Source organism: Carassius auratus, chromosome 16 (genome assembly GCF_003368295.1).
Source record: "Carassius auratus strain Wakin chromosome 16, ASM336829v1, whole genome shotgun sequence".
Taxonomy (NCBI): Eukaryota; Metazoa; Chordata; class Actinopteri; order Cypriniformes; family Cyprinidae; genus Carassius; species Carassius auratus.
In genome coordinates, this window is record NC_039258.1 from 4,195,850 (window position 1) to 4,210,256 (window position 14,407).

Below are 14,407 nucleotides of genomic sequence, written 5' to 3' on the forward strand. Positions count from 1 at the left end.
TATTCTAGACTGTTTGTGTGCCTCTAAATAGTCCAATCAGCGTTGAGTCGTAACGCCCCTTTTTGGGTGATTTCTGTCCAACTGAGTATCGCCCGAGTGCTCTCATAGACTTCCATTCAAAGATATTTTTTTTCGATATGGAGGCACTGCAATGCAATCTCAATGAGTTCCTGGAGGGCTCGTCCTAACATGCTTTCGTCATCATGCGTAACTTTTAACTTGTGCAACGACTGGTGGGAACAGTGACATACAATAATATTTAACAACTATTTAGAATTTTAACAACAAGAAAAAATGAAAAACTACTTTAATATCTTTATCAAATGTGAAGAAAAAAACGGAGAGCTTTGTCAGCTGAACTTGATCGACATCATGGCAAATGTTACTTCAGCCCAGATAATATAATTAAAAAAATACTATTCATTCATCGTAGCAATAAGTTTAAATTGGCAATTAAAAAATTAGGACAACCAAGATAAAATGTAAACATCAAACAAGCATCTACAAAGGGCGGGAAGTCGTATAAACAAGGATTTTCGAGGACGTGAGAGAAAAATGCTAATATGCTGCGAAGTAGCTGTCGCTTTATTTTGCTGCATTTTATTCCATCGCGAGAGCATGACGGACATAGCATGGACAACTACAAGTGTCACCGAACTGCATCATCTCTTAGAGTTTAAAAAAACACACGAAAGAGCAAAGATGCATATGGATAGTAGGGAGCAGTGTAATATAAGTGAGTAATTTAAGTAAGCAGTGTAATGTAAGTGAGGAATGTGATATAGATGAGCAGTGTAATATAAGTGAGTTGGGTAAACAGTGATAATGTGACTTCAATTATTTCTTATTAAACTGAAAGTTTTTTTTTTTTTTGGAAAAATCACATCCTGGCATCAGTCTTCATTGGATCTTGAATTGTGTTAACACGCATATAGAAACATAAGGAAAGCAAAAGATAGATTCCTAATGTCAGTTTTTATTAATACAAAAGTAGTTCAGTTTCCTTTACATCTTTAAATAGCCATTAATTTATCAATTGAATGGGTGACCTTTCGTCATTAATCGAGCAAACATTTTTCCCACCTGAGAGAACAGGCAGGAGCTGCCACTGATCTCTAACTTTACTAACTAACCCTAATCACTAACTATCACTGACTAACCCTAATCACATTCACTGACTAAACCTAATCACTTTCACTGACTAAACCTAATAGCTGACTATCAATAACTAACCCTAATCACTATCACTAACTATCGCTGACTAACCCTAATCACTATCCTTTACTAACCCTAATCACTCCCTATCACTGACTAACCCTAATCACTTTCACTGACTAAACCTAATCACTATCACTATCGCTGACTAACCCTAATCCTTTCACTGACTAAACTTAATCACTAACTATCAATAACTAACCCTAATCACTAACTATCACTGACTAACCCTAATCACATTCACTGACTAAACCTAATCACTTTCACTGACTAAACCTAATCACTAACTATCAATAACTAACCCTAATCACTAACTATCACTGACTAACCCTAATCACATTCACTGACTAAACCTAATCACTTTCAATGACTAAACCTAATAGTTAACTATCAATAAATAACCCTAATCACTATCACTAACTATCACTGACTAACCCTAATCACATTCACTGACTAAACCTAATCACTATCAGTATCGCTGACTAACCCTAATCACTATCTTTTACTAACCCTAATCAATGACTACGTTTACAAGCTGTTAAAATTCGGGTTATGGTCGGGTTAAGGTCACTATTTGGGTTTCTGAAACATTCGTGATAACCCGTTTACATGCGTGTGCAGAGAGAGTTACTCCTGTATACATGGAATGTGTAATCAGTCGCTAATATCCCGATGTAAACATCGATGCACGGTTAGCGTCTGGACGTAAGACGCAATATGCGTCATTTGCGATTCTTCTTCCTGTATCCAAAGACTCAAAAGACCAAGATTCCTTGCGAACAGAACATGCGCAGAACACACATTTTAATGGGGAAATGCCGAAACGCGTTTACAAGACCAAATATTCGGGTTAGAAAAGGGGTACCCCAGGTATAATATCCCGGTTTTTAAAAACCGGGATATGAGCATATCCGGGTTTTTGCCGGTGTTTACATGGCCGTACGCGACCGGGATATTTTGAATGGGTTATTGGCTGCATGTAAACGTAGTCAATGTCACTATCACTGACTAAACCTAATCACTAACTATCACTGACTAACCCTAATCACTAATTATCACTGACTAACCCTAATCACTAATTATCACTGTCTAACCCTAATCACTATAACTATCACTGACAAACACTGACTAAACATAATCACCATCGGACACTAAGTGTAATCATTATCAAATCCCTGACTAAACCTGATGACTGTCTAAAACTGACTAACCCTAATCATTAACTATCACTGACTAAGCCTAATCACTATCAGTAACACTGACTAACCTAAACCCTAACTAACTAACAATTACTAACCCTAATCACTATCACTTACTAACCCTTACTCTAACGGACTATCACTGACTAACCCGAACCCTAACTAACTAACAATTACTAACCCTAATCACTATCACTTACTAACCCTTACTCTAACGGACTAACACTGACTAACCCGAACCCTAACTAACTAACAATTACTAACCCTAATCACTATCACTTACTAACCCTTACTCTAACGGACTAACACTGACTAACCCGAACCCTAACTAACTAACAATTACTAACCCTAATCACTATCACTTACTAACCCTTACTCTAACGGACTAACACTGACTAACCCAAATCACTGACACTGACTAAGTGTAATCACTATCACAATCATTGAGTAACCCTAATCACTTTCTAATACTGACTAACCCTAATCATTAACTAACACTGACTATAATCAACACTTTCTGTATTTACTTCTGCACATTTTTATTAATCAAAACCTTATCCCACCACTGACCTAGATCAGAGTCAGTGTGGACTTTTATTATTTATTGAAGTTTGATTACATTATAAATTCAGTATTTATTCTAACCTTTAACCTTTGGGAATTTTACATATAATGTTTGATTTAAATCTAATTTCTATACTTGATTTATTTATAAAAAAGAATTGCAATCTTGTCCTGAAGGGAATTTAATTATTGTTTGGAATCTTATTGAAACAGGTGCTTTACATAATAATAATGTTTATTTACTCATGTAAGTAGAAAAGAGTGGAAAATAAATAAAAAGAGATAAATAAAAAACAAAAAGGGTTGATCATATTTCCAGTGCCAGTACATGAAGGTGTATGGATCATCTTCATACAGGCATTTTTCTCCAAACCCTAAACTGACCCCAGTCACGTGTTTGTGGTCCGTCTGAGAACGCTGAAGCTCAAGCATGGTGGTGTGGATGTTGTCATTACGGTCCATTGTGTGATCTGTGTTTCAGAATGACACGTGGGGCATCCAATACACGTACGCACTGTTTAAGGCCATGAGCCACATGCTGTGCATCGGTTATGGTGCTCAGGCTCCAGAGGGAATGACGGACGTCTGGCTCACGATGCTCAGTATGATCGTGGGTGCGACCTGCTACGCCATGTTCATCGGTCATGCTACGGCCCTCATCCAGTCCCTGGACTCCTCACGCCGACAGTACCAGGAGAAGGTAAAGCTTTGGATGATCTCTGGTGATTTAATGAATACATTGTCATTATGGGTGTGTTCACATTTGTCATGTTTGGTTCCATTAAGACAAACTTTGGTGTGATTGCTCTGTTAGTGTGGTTCAGTTCGGTTGATTAAGTGTGAACGCTGCCATCAGAACACGGGTGCGCACCAAAGAAGCGAACCAAGACCACTAAAAGATGGGTCTTGGTCTCTTCCAAACTAACTCTGGTGCGGTTCAAATGAAATATGAAGGCAACATAGACCAAATACTTCCAAATGAACCAAAAACAGGATGTAATGACAAGATGCAACATGATTTGACGACGGGGAAAGAGCGGTGTTTAAAGCGGAGTGGAGGTAAAGTGCCTTTTATGAGATCTTTGTGAGTTTGCGGGTGGTAAAAATAAAATCATATTTACAGTCCAGCAGACAGCATTAGATCATACACCGATCCCTCTCCATAGCACCGCTTTAAGTTGAACACACCTATTGTTTGGGGCGTTCGGTAATTAATTTTTTGGTCCTGACCACATGAACCAAGAGAACCAAACTATAAGTGTGAGCGCAACCTAAATCTATTCCATAACTCCCAATCGGTCTGATGTGTAGTTGTTCTGACTAACGGAGAGCATCTGATGTCCAGTATAAGCAGGTGGAGCAGTACATGTCTTTCCATAAGCTTCCAGCAGATGTCAGGCAGAAGATCCATGAGTATTATGAACATCGATACCAGGGCAAGATGTTTGACGAGGATAACATTCTGGGAGAGCTGAGCGAGCCCTTAAAGGAGGTTTGTACTGAACTCATGACTCCCTAAAGTTTACTATTTAGCTATTTTCATGCATTAGGGTTAAAAATTCGTTGTGTTTTCAGACACAAGCAGATATCGCAGGACTAATTTTGTTTATATTTGAAGCTTATAAAAACAGCATTATTGTGGTAGTAACTGTTTTTGTTGTTGCATTGTGCATTAACCAGCTAATTAATGTCTACTTGTGAACTGTGATCCTAACAGGAAATTGTTAGCTTCAACTGCCGAAGCTTGGTGGCTAACATGCCTCTCTTCGCTAACGCCGACCCAAACTTTGTAACAGCAGTGCTAACGAAGCTGAAGTTTGAGGTGTTCCAGCCCCATGACTTCATTATTCGTGAGGGAACTGTCGGTCGTAAAATGTATTTCATCCAGCATGGACGGGTCAGTGTACTAACTCGTGGCAACAAGGAGACCAAGCTCAGCGATGGGTCATACTTTGGAGGTGAGTTTATAGGCTGATTGTGAAGTGGCTGATGTCAGATATTTGTTATGAGCTCTTCTTAACCAGTTTTATTGCCTTTCTGATTTCCTTGTGGTGTTTCTCCACCGCTCAGAGATCTGTCTGTTGACACGAGGCAGGAGGACAGCAAGTGTCCGAGCAGATACATACTGTCGACTTTACTCCCTCAGTGTGGACAGTTTCAATGAGGTTCTGGAAGAGCATCCCATGATGAGACGGGCCTTCGAGACGGTGGCAGCAGACAGACTCGATCGCATCGGTAAAATGGTCCTCCAATTTTATAGCTGATTATGTAGTTAAAAAGAGACAAACTGAAAACATCAGTCATCATTTACTCTCTTTTATGTCATTCTAAATACATATCCATGACATTTACAGTAAAAAGAATAGAAATGGGAACTGACAAACATGTAAAAACATCATATAATGAATCCATTTATGACAAACACATTAATCATTTATCCTAACCATATTCTGAATTCCTTTTTCTCACAGGTAAGAAGAACTCAATTTTGTTGCGTAAGACCTCACAGGGAGGCTCTGTAGCAGGCAGCAGTTTGGGACGGGGTGGAGGGAGCCGTGGAGGAGGAGCAGGAGGTGCCAGTCTGGGTTCTTGTGACAGTGTCTTGATCCAGCAGATCGTGAAGCACGATAGCATGCCGACCATGCAGGACATCACTGCTGGCACCCGAGGCAGCACGGGAGGCACTGTCTCACCCCGACCTCATCCAGTGATCTGGGCACCGCTGGTCCACGCTCCCCTGCAGACGGCCGCTGCCACCACCAATGTGGCCATTGCCTTGATGCATCAGCAACAGCAGCAGCAACAGTTGCAGCAGCAGTTACAACAGCAACACTCCCTTGGAGCTGCCATCTTCCTTCCCTCCGCTTTTTCAATCTCGCCATCACCCTCATCCTGCCCACTTTCTCCTCCCCGTCCACCTATATTACATCCTCGGCAGTCGCTCAGCTCCCTCATGAGCGTAATGGGCGGGATACCCCCACGAGGAGTCCCGCCTTCTGTAACTCCTACACCCTCGCCCTCCACTATTGGACCGACCATGGTGGGCATGGCTCCTTCAGGAGGTGGAGTTGCAAAAACTCCTCCTACTCCTGCCTCATCAGTGCCTACCCCGCTGCAGGCTGGAAGAGCACTTCATCACAGTCTCCGCCTCCACACGGAGCCCACAGCATCACCTGTCCATAAAGTCCCTCCTCCATCTTCAGCAGTGGCGGCGATGTCCATCGAAGGGCGCAATGTTGGCTCTGCTCCGCAGGGGGCCAAAGAGGCTTTGCTGCGTCATGTTGGAGGAGGCAGCACCCAGGGCCTCCCCATGATTGGTCGGCTTACCCAGGAGGCCAGACTGCTCTCCGCCTCCCAGCCGACTCTGCCCCACCGCAGCTGGGCGAGTGTGCAGCCTCACCCGCCTCTCCATCGTAAAGCATCTGGAGGAAACCTACTTCCGGCACCCTTCCTTTTGTCGTCAGGACTTGCTAGAGGAGGAAGCGCAGGTGTTTTAAGCTCAAACATGCCTGGTGCCACACAGGCATCGACACAAACACCCCTGCTATTAGCACACACACCTCCACTCACAACAGCCCCAGGATCAGCTCCGTCACCCCTTGTCCCCTTCTTGTTCTCCCCGAAGCAAAACCCTCTTTGTTCCGCCAACCCTCCTTTATCTCTCACGGCCACATCTTCTAGTCGAGGGGTTCCTCAAACCCAACGTGCCAAATCAGGCAATATAATACCTACTCCTCCTTCAACCTCTCCCCCTCCTTACCTACGCCCTCCTTCTCCTTCTCCCTCTCAGTCCACCTCCACCTCTCCAACTTCATCTCCCGGCACCTCTTTGGCTCTGAATTCCCGTACCAAACCCTCTCAGACGCCTCCACCACCGTCCCCATTATCCTGCACCACCAACTCAACACCCAACATCACTCCTTCTCAGACCACCACCCCAACTCGAACCCCAACCCCTGTTCAAACCCCTGTTCAGACCCCCACCCAATCTAGAACACCAATGGCCATCCAAACCCAATCCCAAGGTCGTTGTCCAACTCCTGTCCAGATCGCAGCATCTGCACAAACTCCGGCCTCTGTTCATAGTCCGCTTCCTGCCCAGACACAAAGTAAACCTATGAGTTCCATCCTGAGCCAGAGCTCTGCTATCCAGATGCCAGCCACTGTCCAGGTCCTTGGTTCTCCTTCGACTTGTTCTGCAGTCTCCATTCAAACCTCAACTACCATACAGACTCAGAGCTCTTCCTGGACCCCAGGCTCTCCCATCAATACCCCAGCCCAAAGTAGACCTTCAACCCCTGTTCTGACCCAATCGCAAACACAAGCTCCACTTGCTAAAGCCCCTGCTGCCGCACCATCACCTTCTCCTTCATCAACTCTATCTCCCGCTGCTTCACAGCCACAGAAGCCTGCTGCTAGCCAGACTCAGCCCTTAAACATTCTGTCCACTCCAACCTTAAGTCCATCTCACATTCCTGCTTCCGCTGCCTCATCATCTACAGACCCCCAGTTTATCTCCACTTCAACAAAAGAGGCAAAGTAAGAGCAGGACTTGCCTCAGACGCAGAGATATTTAGATAAAAAGAGACAGAAATATCCTGCTAACATGTGAGGAGGATGCTGGATGCTGAACAGAGGATCATAGTTTATCCGTAGTGAGTTTAGGAGATGAGATATCACCAGTCAGCTGTATCAGTGAAGGCTCTGCAGGTTCCATCAGCGTGTTGTCTAGATTTGAGCCTCCCTGTGGTGGTCTGTAGTCTTGACCATGGGAAGGTTTAACATCCCTGACTATACATCTAAACAAGGTAATAACAAAAGAGCAGAACATGATTGGCTCAAAAGTAGAACTAGAGTCTCTGCATTATCTGGGTCATCTGGGCATGTCAGGTAGACTGTTTTTGTAGTCCTGCTGAAAAGACCCGACTGAATTGCTGCGGTCTGTCTGGTGAACCAACGTATTCATGCTGATCACCAGCAAAACATGCAAGATACAGTGGATTCCAACCCTGCTTGTGGAGCCACAAACACTGCACATTCTGCATGTTTCACACCTGATTCAGGTCATCAGCTCTTTAGTAGAGACTCCAACACCTGAAATAGGTGTATCAGTAAGTAGACATTGAAAATGTGCAGTGTTTGGGAACTTCTGGAAACAGGCATAGGTATCACTCTGCAAGAGAACCAGCATGATCTTTCTACAGAGGCCCAAACTGATACTTGAGCGTAAACACTGGTCTGTTCAATAGGGATCTGGTAAATGCTTTTACATTTTTAACAGAATTCTTTGCCAAAAATGTCTTAAACAAAGGTAACAACTGCAAATCTGCCACTACTTTAAGATGCATTTGCACAGCCTTGTTAAAAGTAAAAAAAAATCAGAACACCAGAACGTTTTTATAAGATCAAAACCATTCTAGACATATCTAGAAGAGAGAAGATTCGACAGAACGAATCTGTGTGGATTTAGTGTACACTGCCTGTAAACTATAAATGGTGCATTATACATAGTGTGTTAAGCAGAAAAATAATTTCTACATGAAAAACAGAAACTGCAATTTAAACCAGCTTTGTGCACTGTGTTTTGTAAATCTCTTTGTCAAACCATTAGCCAGTGATGACCTGATCAGTATGCAGATCAAAAGAATTCAAATCTCACCGACTTGAGACGGAATTGAAAAATGAACAAAGGAGATATTTAGGGAATCAAATGATGAAGCAATGCTACAGGATTTCTTGTGTAAATTGATTTTGGCTTTATATTCACATAGGGAAATAACTTTTGTTGCTATGGCGAGTTTCCATGTGGTGCTTCCATTGATGCAGGAATATATATGTGGATTCCCTAAAGGGACAAAGTGATGGAACAAATTGAGATTACATTTAATGTTATTTTACTGATGGCCAGGGTCAGCATGCTCAGAAACCTCACAACCAGAGTCTGCATAAACTGACTGATGTTAATATCTGAAAATATCACCCTTGATTTCCAGCTTCTCCCCTCTCGTCTCTTTAGTAATCACCAAAGTGTAACATTTGCCCATTATATAACTAATAATTAGCATCACACATGTGACTATACTTATTTAAATAACTGTAAAGAATATATATATATATATATATATATATATATATATATATATATATATATATATATATATATATATACAATTCTTTTGATAAAAAATAGAAGACCGTTAGTAGTTTGTCGTCTCAGGTGTTTGATGTTAGTTTTGGACAATGACTTAAACGTTCATATTCTCACTCTGCTGTAGCTGAACTAGTGTTTTGTTTTGATTGTGTGTTGCACTAAACAGCAGTGCTTTAGTTTCTCCGTGAGCGTGTCTGCTTCTCTCTGTCCGTTAGTGTCACCACACACATCCGACGCTTCATGGTCTTTCATCTGGACCAGATCTGCTTTCATCTTTCTCTTGCTCTCGTACTGTAGCTGCTTCCCTTCAGTGTCACACACACACACACACACACACACACACACCCCTCTCAGTATGAAACTGTCATGTCGTGCCCAGTGCTGTTCCTTAGTGTTTTGTGCCGATGGTGAGATTATGACTAATTTCCCCTTCAATACCATGATGCCTAGATTGCACATTTAAGGACCAAATGTTTATTTTTATTTGTTCTCACAGCTTTAGCTTTTGAGAAAAAAGAAATAATAGTCTATAATGATAAATACAATGACATATAAAGGCCAGTTCACACTGCCCTGACAGACACTGACAAACACACACTGTAGCTGGGTTTGCTTGTTATCATTCTGTGTCTGTTGCTGTTGGTTGGCGCTTGTTTTTGCCGATTGAGTCTGTGTTTACTGGTCCCTGGGATGTGATGTACTCGGTCAGCTGCCGGTGTGGTGTGAACTGGCCTTAAACAAATAATGAAGAACATGTGAAAAATGATTTTTGCCAAATCAGAATAAAGTGAATTTAGAATCAGTTTTCTGTATCGGTTTGTTAATACACACACACACACACACACACATTCACAGATATTCCTATCATGTTGATTTTTATACTGTACAAACTGAATTATTTTACCCTACACCTACACCTACACAAGCATTTCTAGATTCTCAAACTTCTTCATTCTGTGATTTATAATGGACCATTTTTAACATACGGGATCAGCTGCTGGTGTTTCTCTCTCTGTGTGTGTGTGTGTGTGTTTGTCTGAGTGTTTGTGCGTGTGTGTGTGTGTGCGTGTGTGTGTGTGTGTGTGTGTGTGTGGTGCGTAGCTGCATCTGGTCAGGGGCTGGTTGTCTCTCGTCAGTGTAATGAAGCTGTTCTCTGATGATCAGATCCAGTGTTTATTCACAGAACGCAGCACAGCAGATGTGTGAGAGGAGCAGGAGACTCTTCTAGTGTGTTCACGTGTCAGATATTGTGTTCCACAGAAGAAAGGAAGTCATGGAGGTGACTAAATGAGGACAGAATGATCATTTTTGGATGAACTCACATGGAAAGAACCTATATGAGGATATATGCACATATATGTACATATAAAATAGGAAACTGGCCAATTTTATATGTCACATATATTAAAAACCTATATCAAAAAAAAAAAATGTAATCATATATGTTGATATAGGTTCTTTCCATGTGGGAACTGTCACTTTAACCCTTTAGCTGCCCCACCAAGAAAAAGTCATTTGAATTTTTTTTGTTTGCATTTCTTGTCTGCTTATGATGCTAATGTATATTTTTTTTTATATATTTTTTTTAATATGGGCTTCTACCAAATGGTTGATATGTCACTTAACGGGAAAAATAGCGTAATTCATACACATACTATAAAGATCAGAAAATATGAACTACAATACTAAGTTATAAAAAACAAATCAAAATAAAATAGTTTTGTATATTGACTCTTCTTTATTGAAGTATGCTATAAAATATTTCAGGTTTTCATTTTAACACAGGAAATTATACATTTTCTTGTTTTTGAACAATAAACAAAAATAAATAACAGAAATAACTAAAAGTAACAAAACCGAAGGCATTACATTCTTTCAGCATTCAAAAAAATAAAATAAATAAAAATAGCAAAAGAAAGTAATATAATGGCATTTTCATCATCCAGGAACAGAACTGTCTCCAGCTACCTCTGCTCGGACGGGGTGATAATCCGGATCCTTCTGTGTCAGGGATCCTCAAATCTGAACCTCGAGATCCTCTTTCCAGCAGAGTTTAGAGCTAACCCTTGTCAAACACACCTGAGCATGCTAATCAATGCCAGTCAGTGTATTCGGGATCATTAGAGAATCACAGGCAGGTGACTTTGATCAGGGTTGGAGCTAAACTCTGCAGGACGGGGCTCTGTGTCAGTGGTTCTCAAACCTCCCCATGAAGAACCCCAGCACTAAACCTGTTGTGTGTCTCCCTGTATCTGACACACACCCCCTTCAGGTGCTGCAGTCTCCAGTAATGAGCTGATGAGATTACTCAGGTGTGATAGATGAGGGAGACGTGCTAAAAGTGCAGGCTGGGGAACTCCAGGACAGATTCGAGCACTTGATCAACATCTCTGAGAGCAGCATCAGAGTGCATGGGCCTGAAGATCTTCCACCATAGACACTGGTGAAATCCATCTAACTGAAAAAAAAAAGAAACATTTTTTCATTTTTAAACATCTCTTACATTTTTTGTAATGTTAGTACATCAGCATGTGTCATTTAATTAGTAATTGCCTCTGATAATTATGATTTCCACACATTAATTCTATAAATTCATTATATTTGCTTCAAAAAATATCCAAAAGTGGCAAAACCCCCCACGCATTTAAATAATTATCTCAGTATTTTAATGGAGAAATAACAAGAGCCGTGTCATACTCAAAGCTATGAATAATCAGAAGTTTATATTTCTCAGCAGCTGTACATCCTGAATGCAGATATACATGATCTGAAAACATTAGCATAGCTTTTTTACATTTAATATAAAGTGACAAATCAACAGTTTGGTTGAGCATGTTTATGAAAAATTATTAAAATCATACTAAAGGTTTTTCATGGCACCAAGTAACATTATTTTGTACGGTTAGGGCTCTTACAGTGTAATATGTTAAAAAAACATGCTTACCTTGCAAAAGTTCAGCGAGAAGGGCTGAGATGGAAGGAGTGATTTCTCTGGGTCTGACACCTAGTGGATGTTTTGGGCATAACACACATCCACCAGATGTTAGAGATGCTCAGTCAGTTTGAGTTAAGTCAGGTACTCCTCATAATAAAGTATAGTGTCTCTAAATGTGCATGGCATGACTGATATCTCTCTCTCTTCACACAGGAAACTGAAGCTCATGCGCTATGCATTGTGGGATTCAGGACAGTGTTCTCTGGTGCAACAGAAACTGTATGCTTTAAGAATATCTACCTAATTTCTCTTGGTGCTGTTAGATAAGACCTTAATCCAGATAGATTGGATAAATGTGTAAATGTAAATATTACAGACAGTCAGTCTTACTACAAATATATAATTTCGAATAAGGATAATATTGTCAAATTAAATTATATATATATATATATATATATATATATATATATATATTAAAAAAATAACTCTAAAAAAATGCATTTGTTTGAATGTGTTTACAAACGATAGAAATGTTAAGTTAAACTCGCAGGGGGACTAGAAGTTAATATTTCAGCTCAGTAATGTCCAGTAGATGGAGCCCAAGGCACATTACTGACAGCATCACGCGCACCTGCAGAGATATTAGGGGTTTTTAGATTGCTATAGGACAGTCAAAACACTCTAACTACAGTCTGCACAGCAGCAGTTCATGTGGACCAAACTCTAGTTCGTCTAGTATCACAGTTTTCAAAAGTCTACACACTTATCCCACGACTTTAACCACAACCTGCACATCACTGGATTTACAGCACTTTGTTCAAATTCTAACACACTGCTGTCGAAACTGTGAAGCACACATTCAAAACAGAAGAGATTTCAGCCTTGTGCCTATCAAACACTGCTGATTGTAATTTCAGCTGAAAGTCTAAGCAGGTGTCTTGTTTTAGACTTGTTAGTGAACACACACACACACACACACACACATATATATATATATATAGGTAGAGCTCAGAAAGACTAATTTTGGATATGGAACAAGGTAGACGGGTTCGTGGAGGGAGAAGGTGGATGCAGGGAGGAAGACAAAGAAGAGAAAGAGATGTTTTTTCAGATGGAATAAGGCTACACTTATGCTTCTCAATGCAGCACACATTGGCTCATCCAACACAGAAAGACTTATAGCTTTCCTAAAACAGCGAGGGTCGTGTGTGTTGTTTCTCCTCTCGGTGTGTTCCAGGTGACGGTGTGTGTTCTCTCAGTGAGGGTTGTGTGTAGTGTTTGGTTGCACTGAGTCTGTTTTGAGCCATGTGTTAAGAGTTGTGTTACCTGGAATGAGTTTTGCAGGTGATGTAACTGTTCAGCTCAGGTGACTGTTGCTAGCGCAGACTGTAGTTAGAGTTTTGGACATTTAGCTCCAGATGTGCTCACTGTTGTTTAGCAATCGAAAACAAATCAACATCTGAATCTGTCTGTCCTGCTGTAGAGCTGTGATCTTCACTTGTGTGAACACACCTGAGGGACACACCTGCATCTGATGCCTCAGGCTTTCATGGCTCATACAGTGAGAATTATGGAGGAAAAACAGCTCATTTTTGTTCAGAGAATACAGTTTTCTGCAGATGCTGATAGTTATATTGGTGAAGTAAAGGAGAGAGACTAACTGTGAGAAGATGTGTGAGCCCCCCCCCCCCCCCCTCAGTGCCTCACACACACACACACACACACTGAACCACTTCAAAGCAGAAGTGAATATAAGTGTGTGAGTGAGCTGTTAAACACTAACCTCATCCTGACACACTCCTTCATATCTCTCTTCTCCATCTGCTCTCCTCTCAGAAACACACTTCAGCTCGTTTCTTCCCTCAGACGATCCCTTATGAACCGTGAAACCTTATAAGAGACCCCGGAGCACAAAACCAGTCACAGGGGTCCGTTTACAAAAAAAGAGAGAGATTTATACAATGAATAAATCATCTCTACACTGATGTGTGGTTTGTTCGGGTTTGTTCGGAGATACAACTATTTAAAAATCTGGAATCTGAGGGGAAAAAAATTTAAATATTGAGAAAATCATCTTTAAAGTTGTTCAAATGAAGTTCTTAGCAATGCATATTACTAATCAAACAAAGTTTTTATATATTTATGGTAGGAGATTTACTAAATGTCTTCATGGAACATGATCTTTATTTAATATCCGAATGATTTTTGTCATAAAAGAGAAATGTATAATTGTGACAGATGCAGTGTATTGTTGTGTATTTCTACAGAGACACCTGTGATGCTGATGACTGCTTCTGTGCTGCAGGACACTGATATATTTCTAATCAACCCACATTCTCTTAT

General features: G+C 40.9%; 1 protein-coding gene across 1 annotated transcript in view; it reads left to right on the top strand.

The window, feature by feature from the left end:
- LOC113115822 (potassium/sodium hyperpolarization-activated cyclic nucleotide-gated channel 3) overlaps positions 1 to 8,970 on the top strand; it is an 18,419-nt gene extending 9,449 nt beyond the window's left edge. The window contains exons 5-9 of the mRNA XM_026283456.1: positions 3,460 to 3,678; positions 4,324 to 4,470; positions 4,696 to 4,936; positions 5,049 to 5,213; positions 5,450 to 8,970. Of these exons, the coding sequence (XP_026139241.1) occupies positions 3,460 to 3,678; positions 4,324 to 4,470; positions 4,696 to 4,936; positions 5,049 to 5,213; positions 5,450 to 7,521 (2,844 nt within the window). The 3' untranslated portion in view covers positions 7,522 to 8,970. The remainder of the gene's footprint in view (positions 1 to 3,459; positions 3,679 to 4,323; positions 4,471 to 4,695; positions 4,937 to 5,048; positions 5,214 to 5,449) is intronic.
- Positions 8,971 to 14,407: the final 5,437 nt, after the last annotated feature.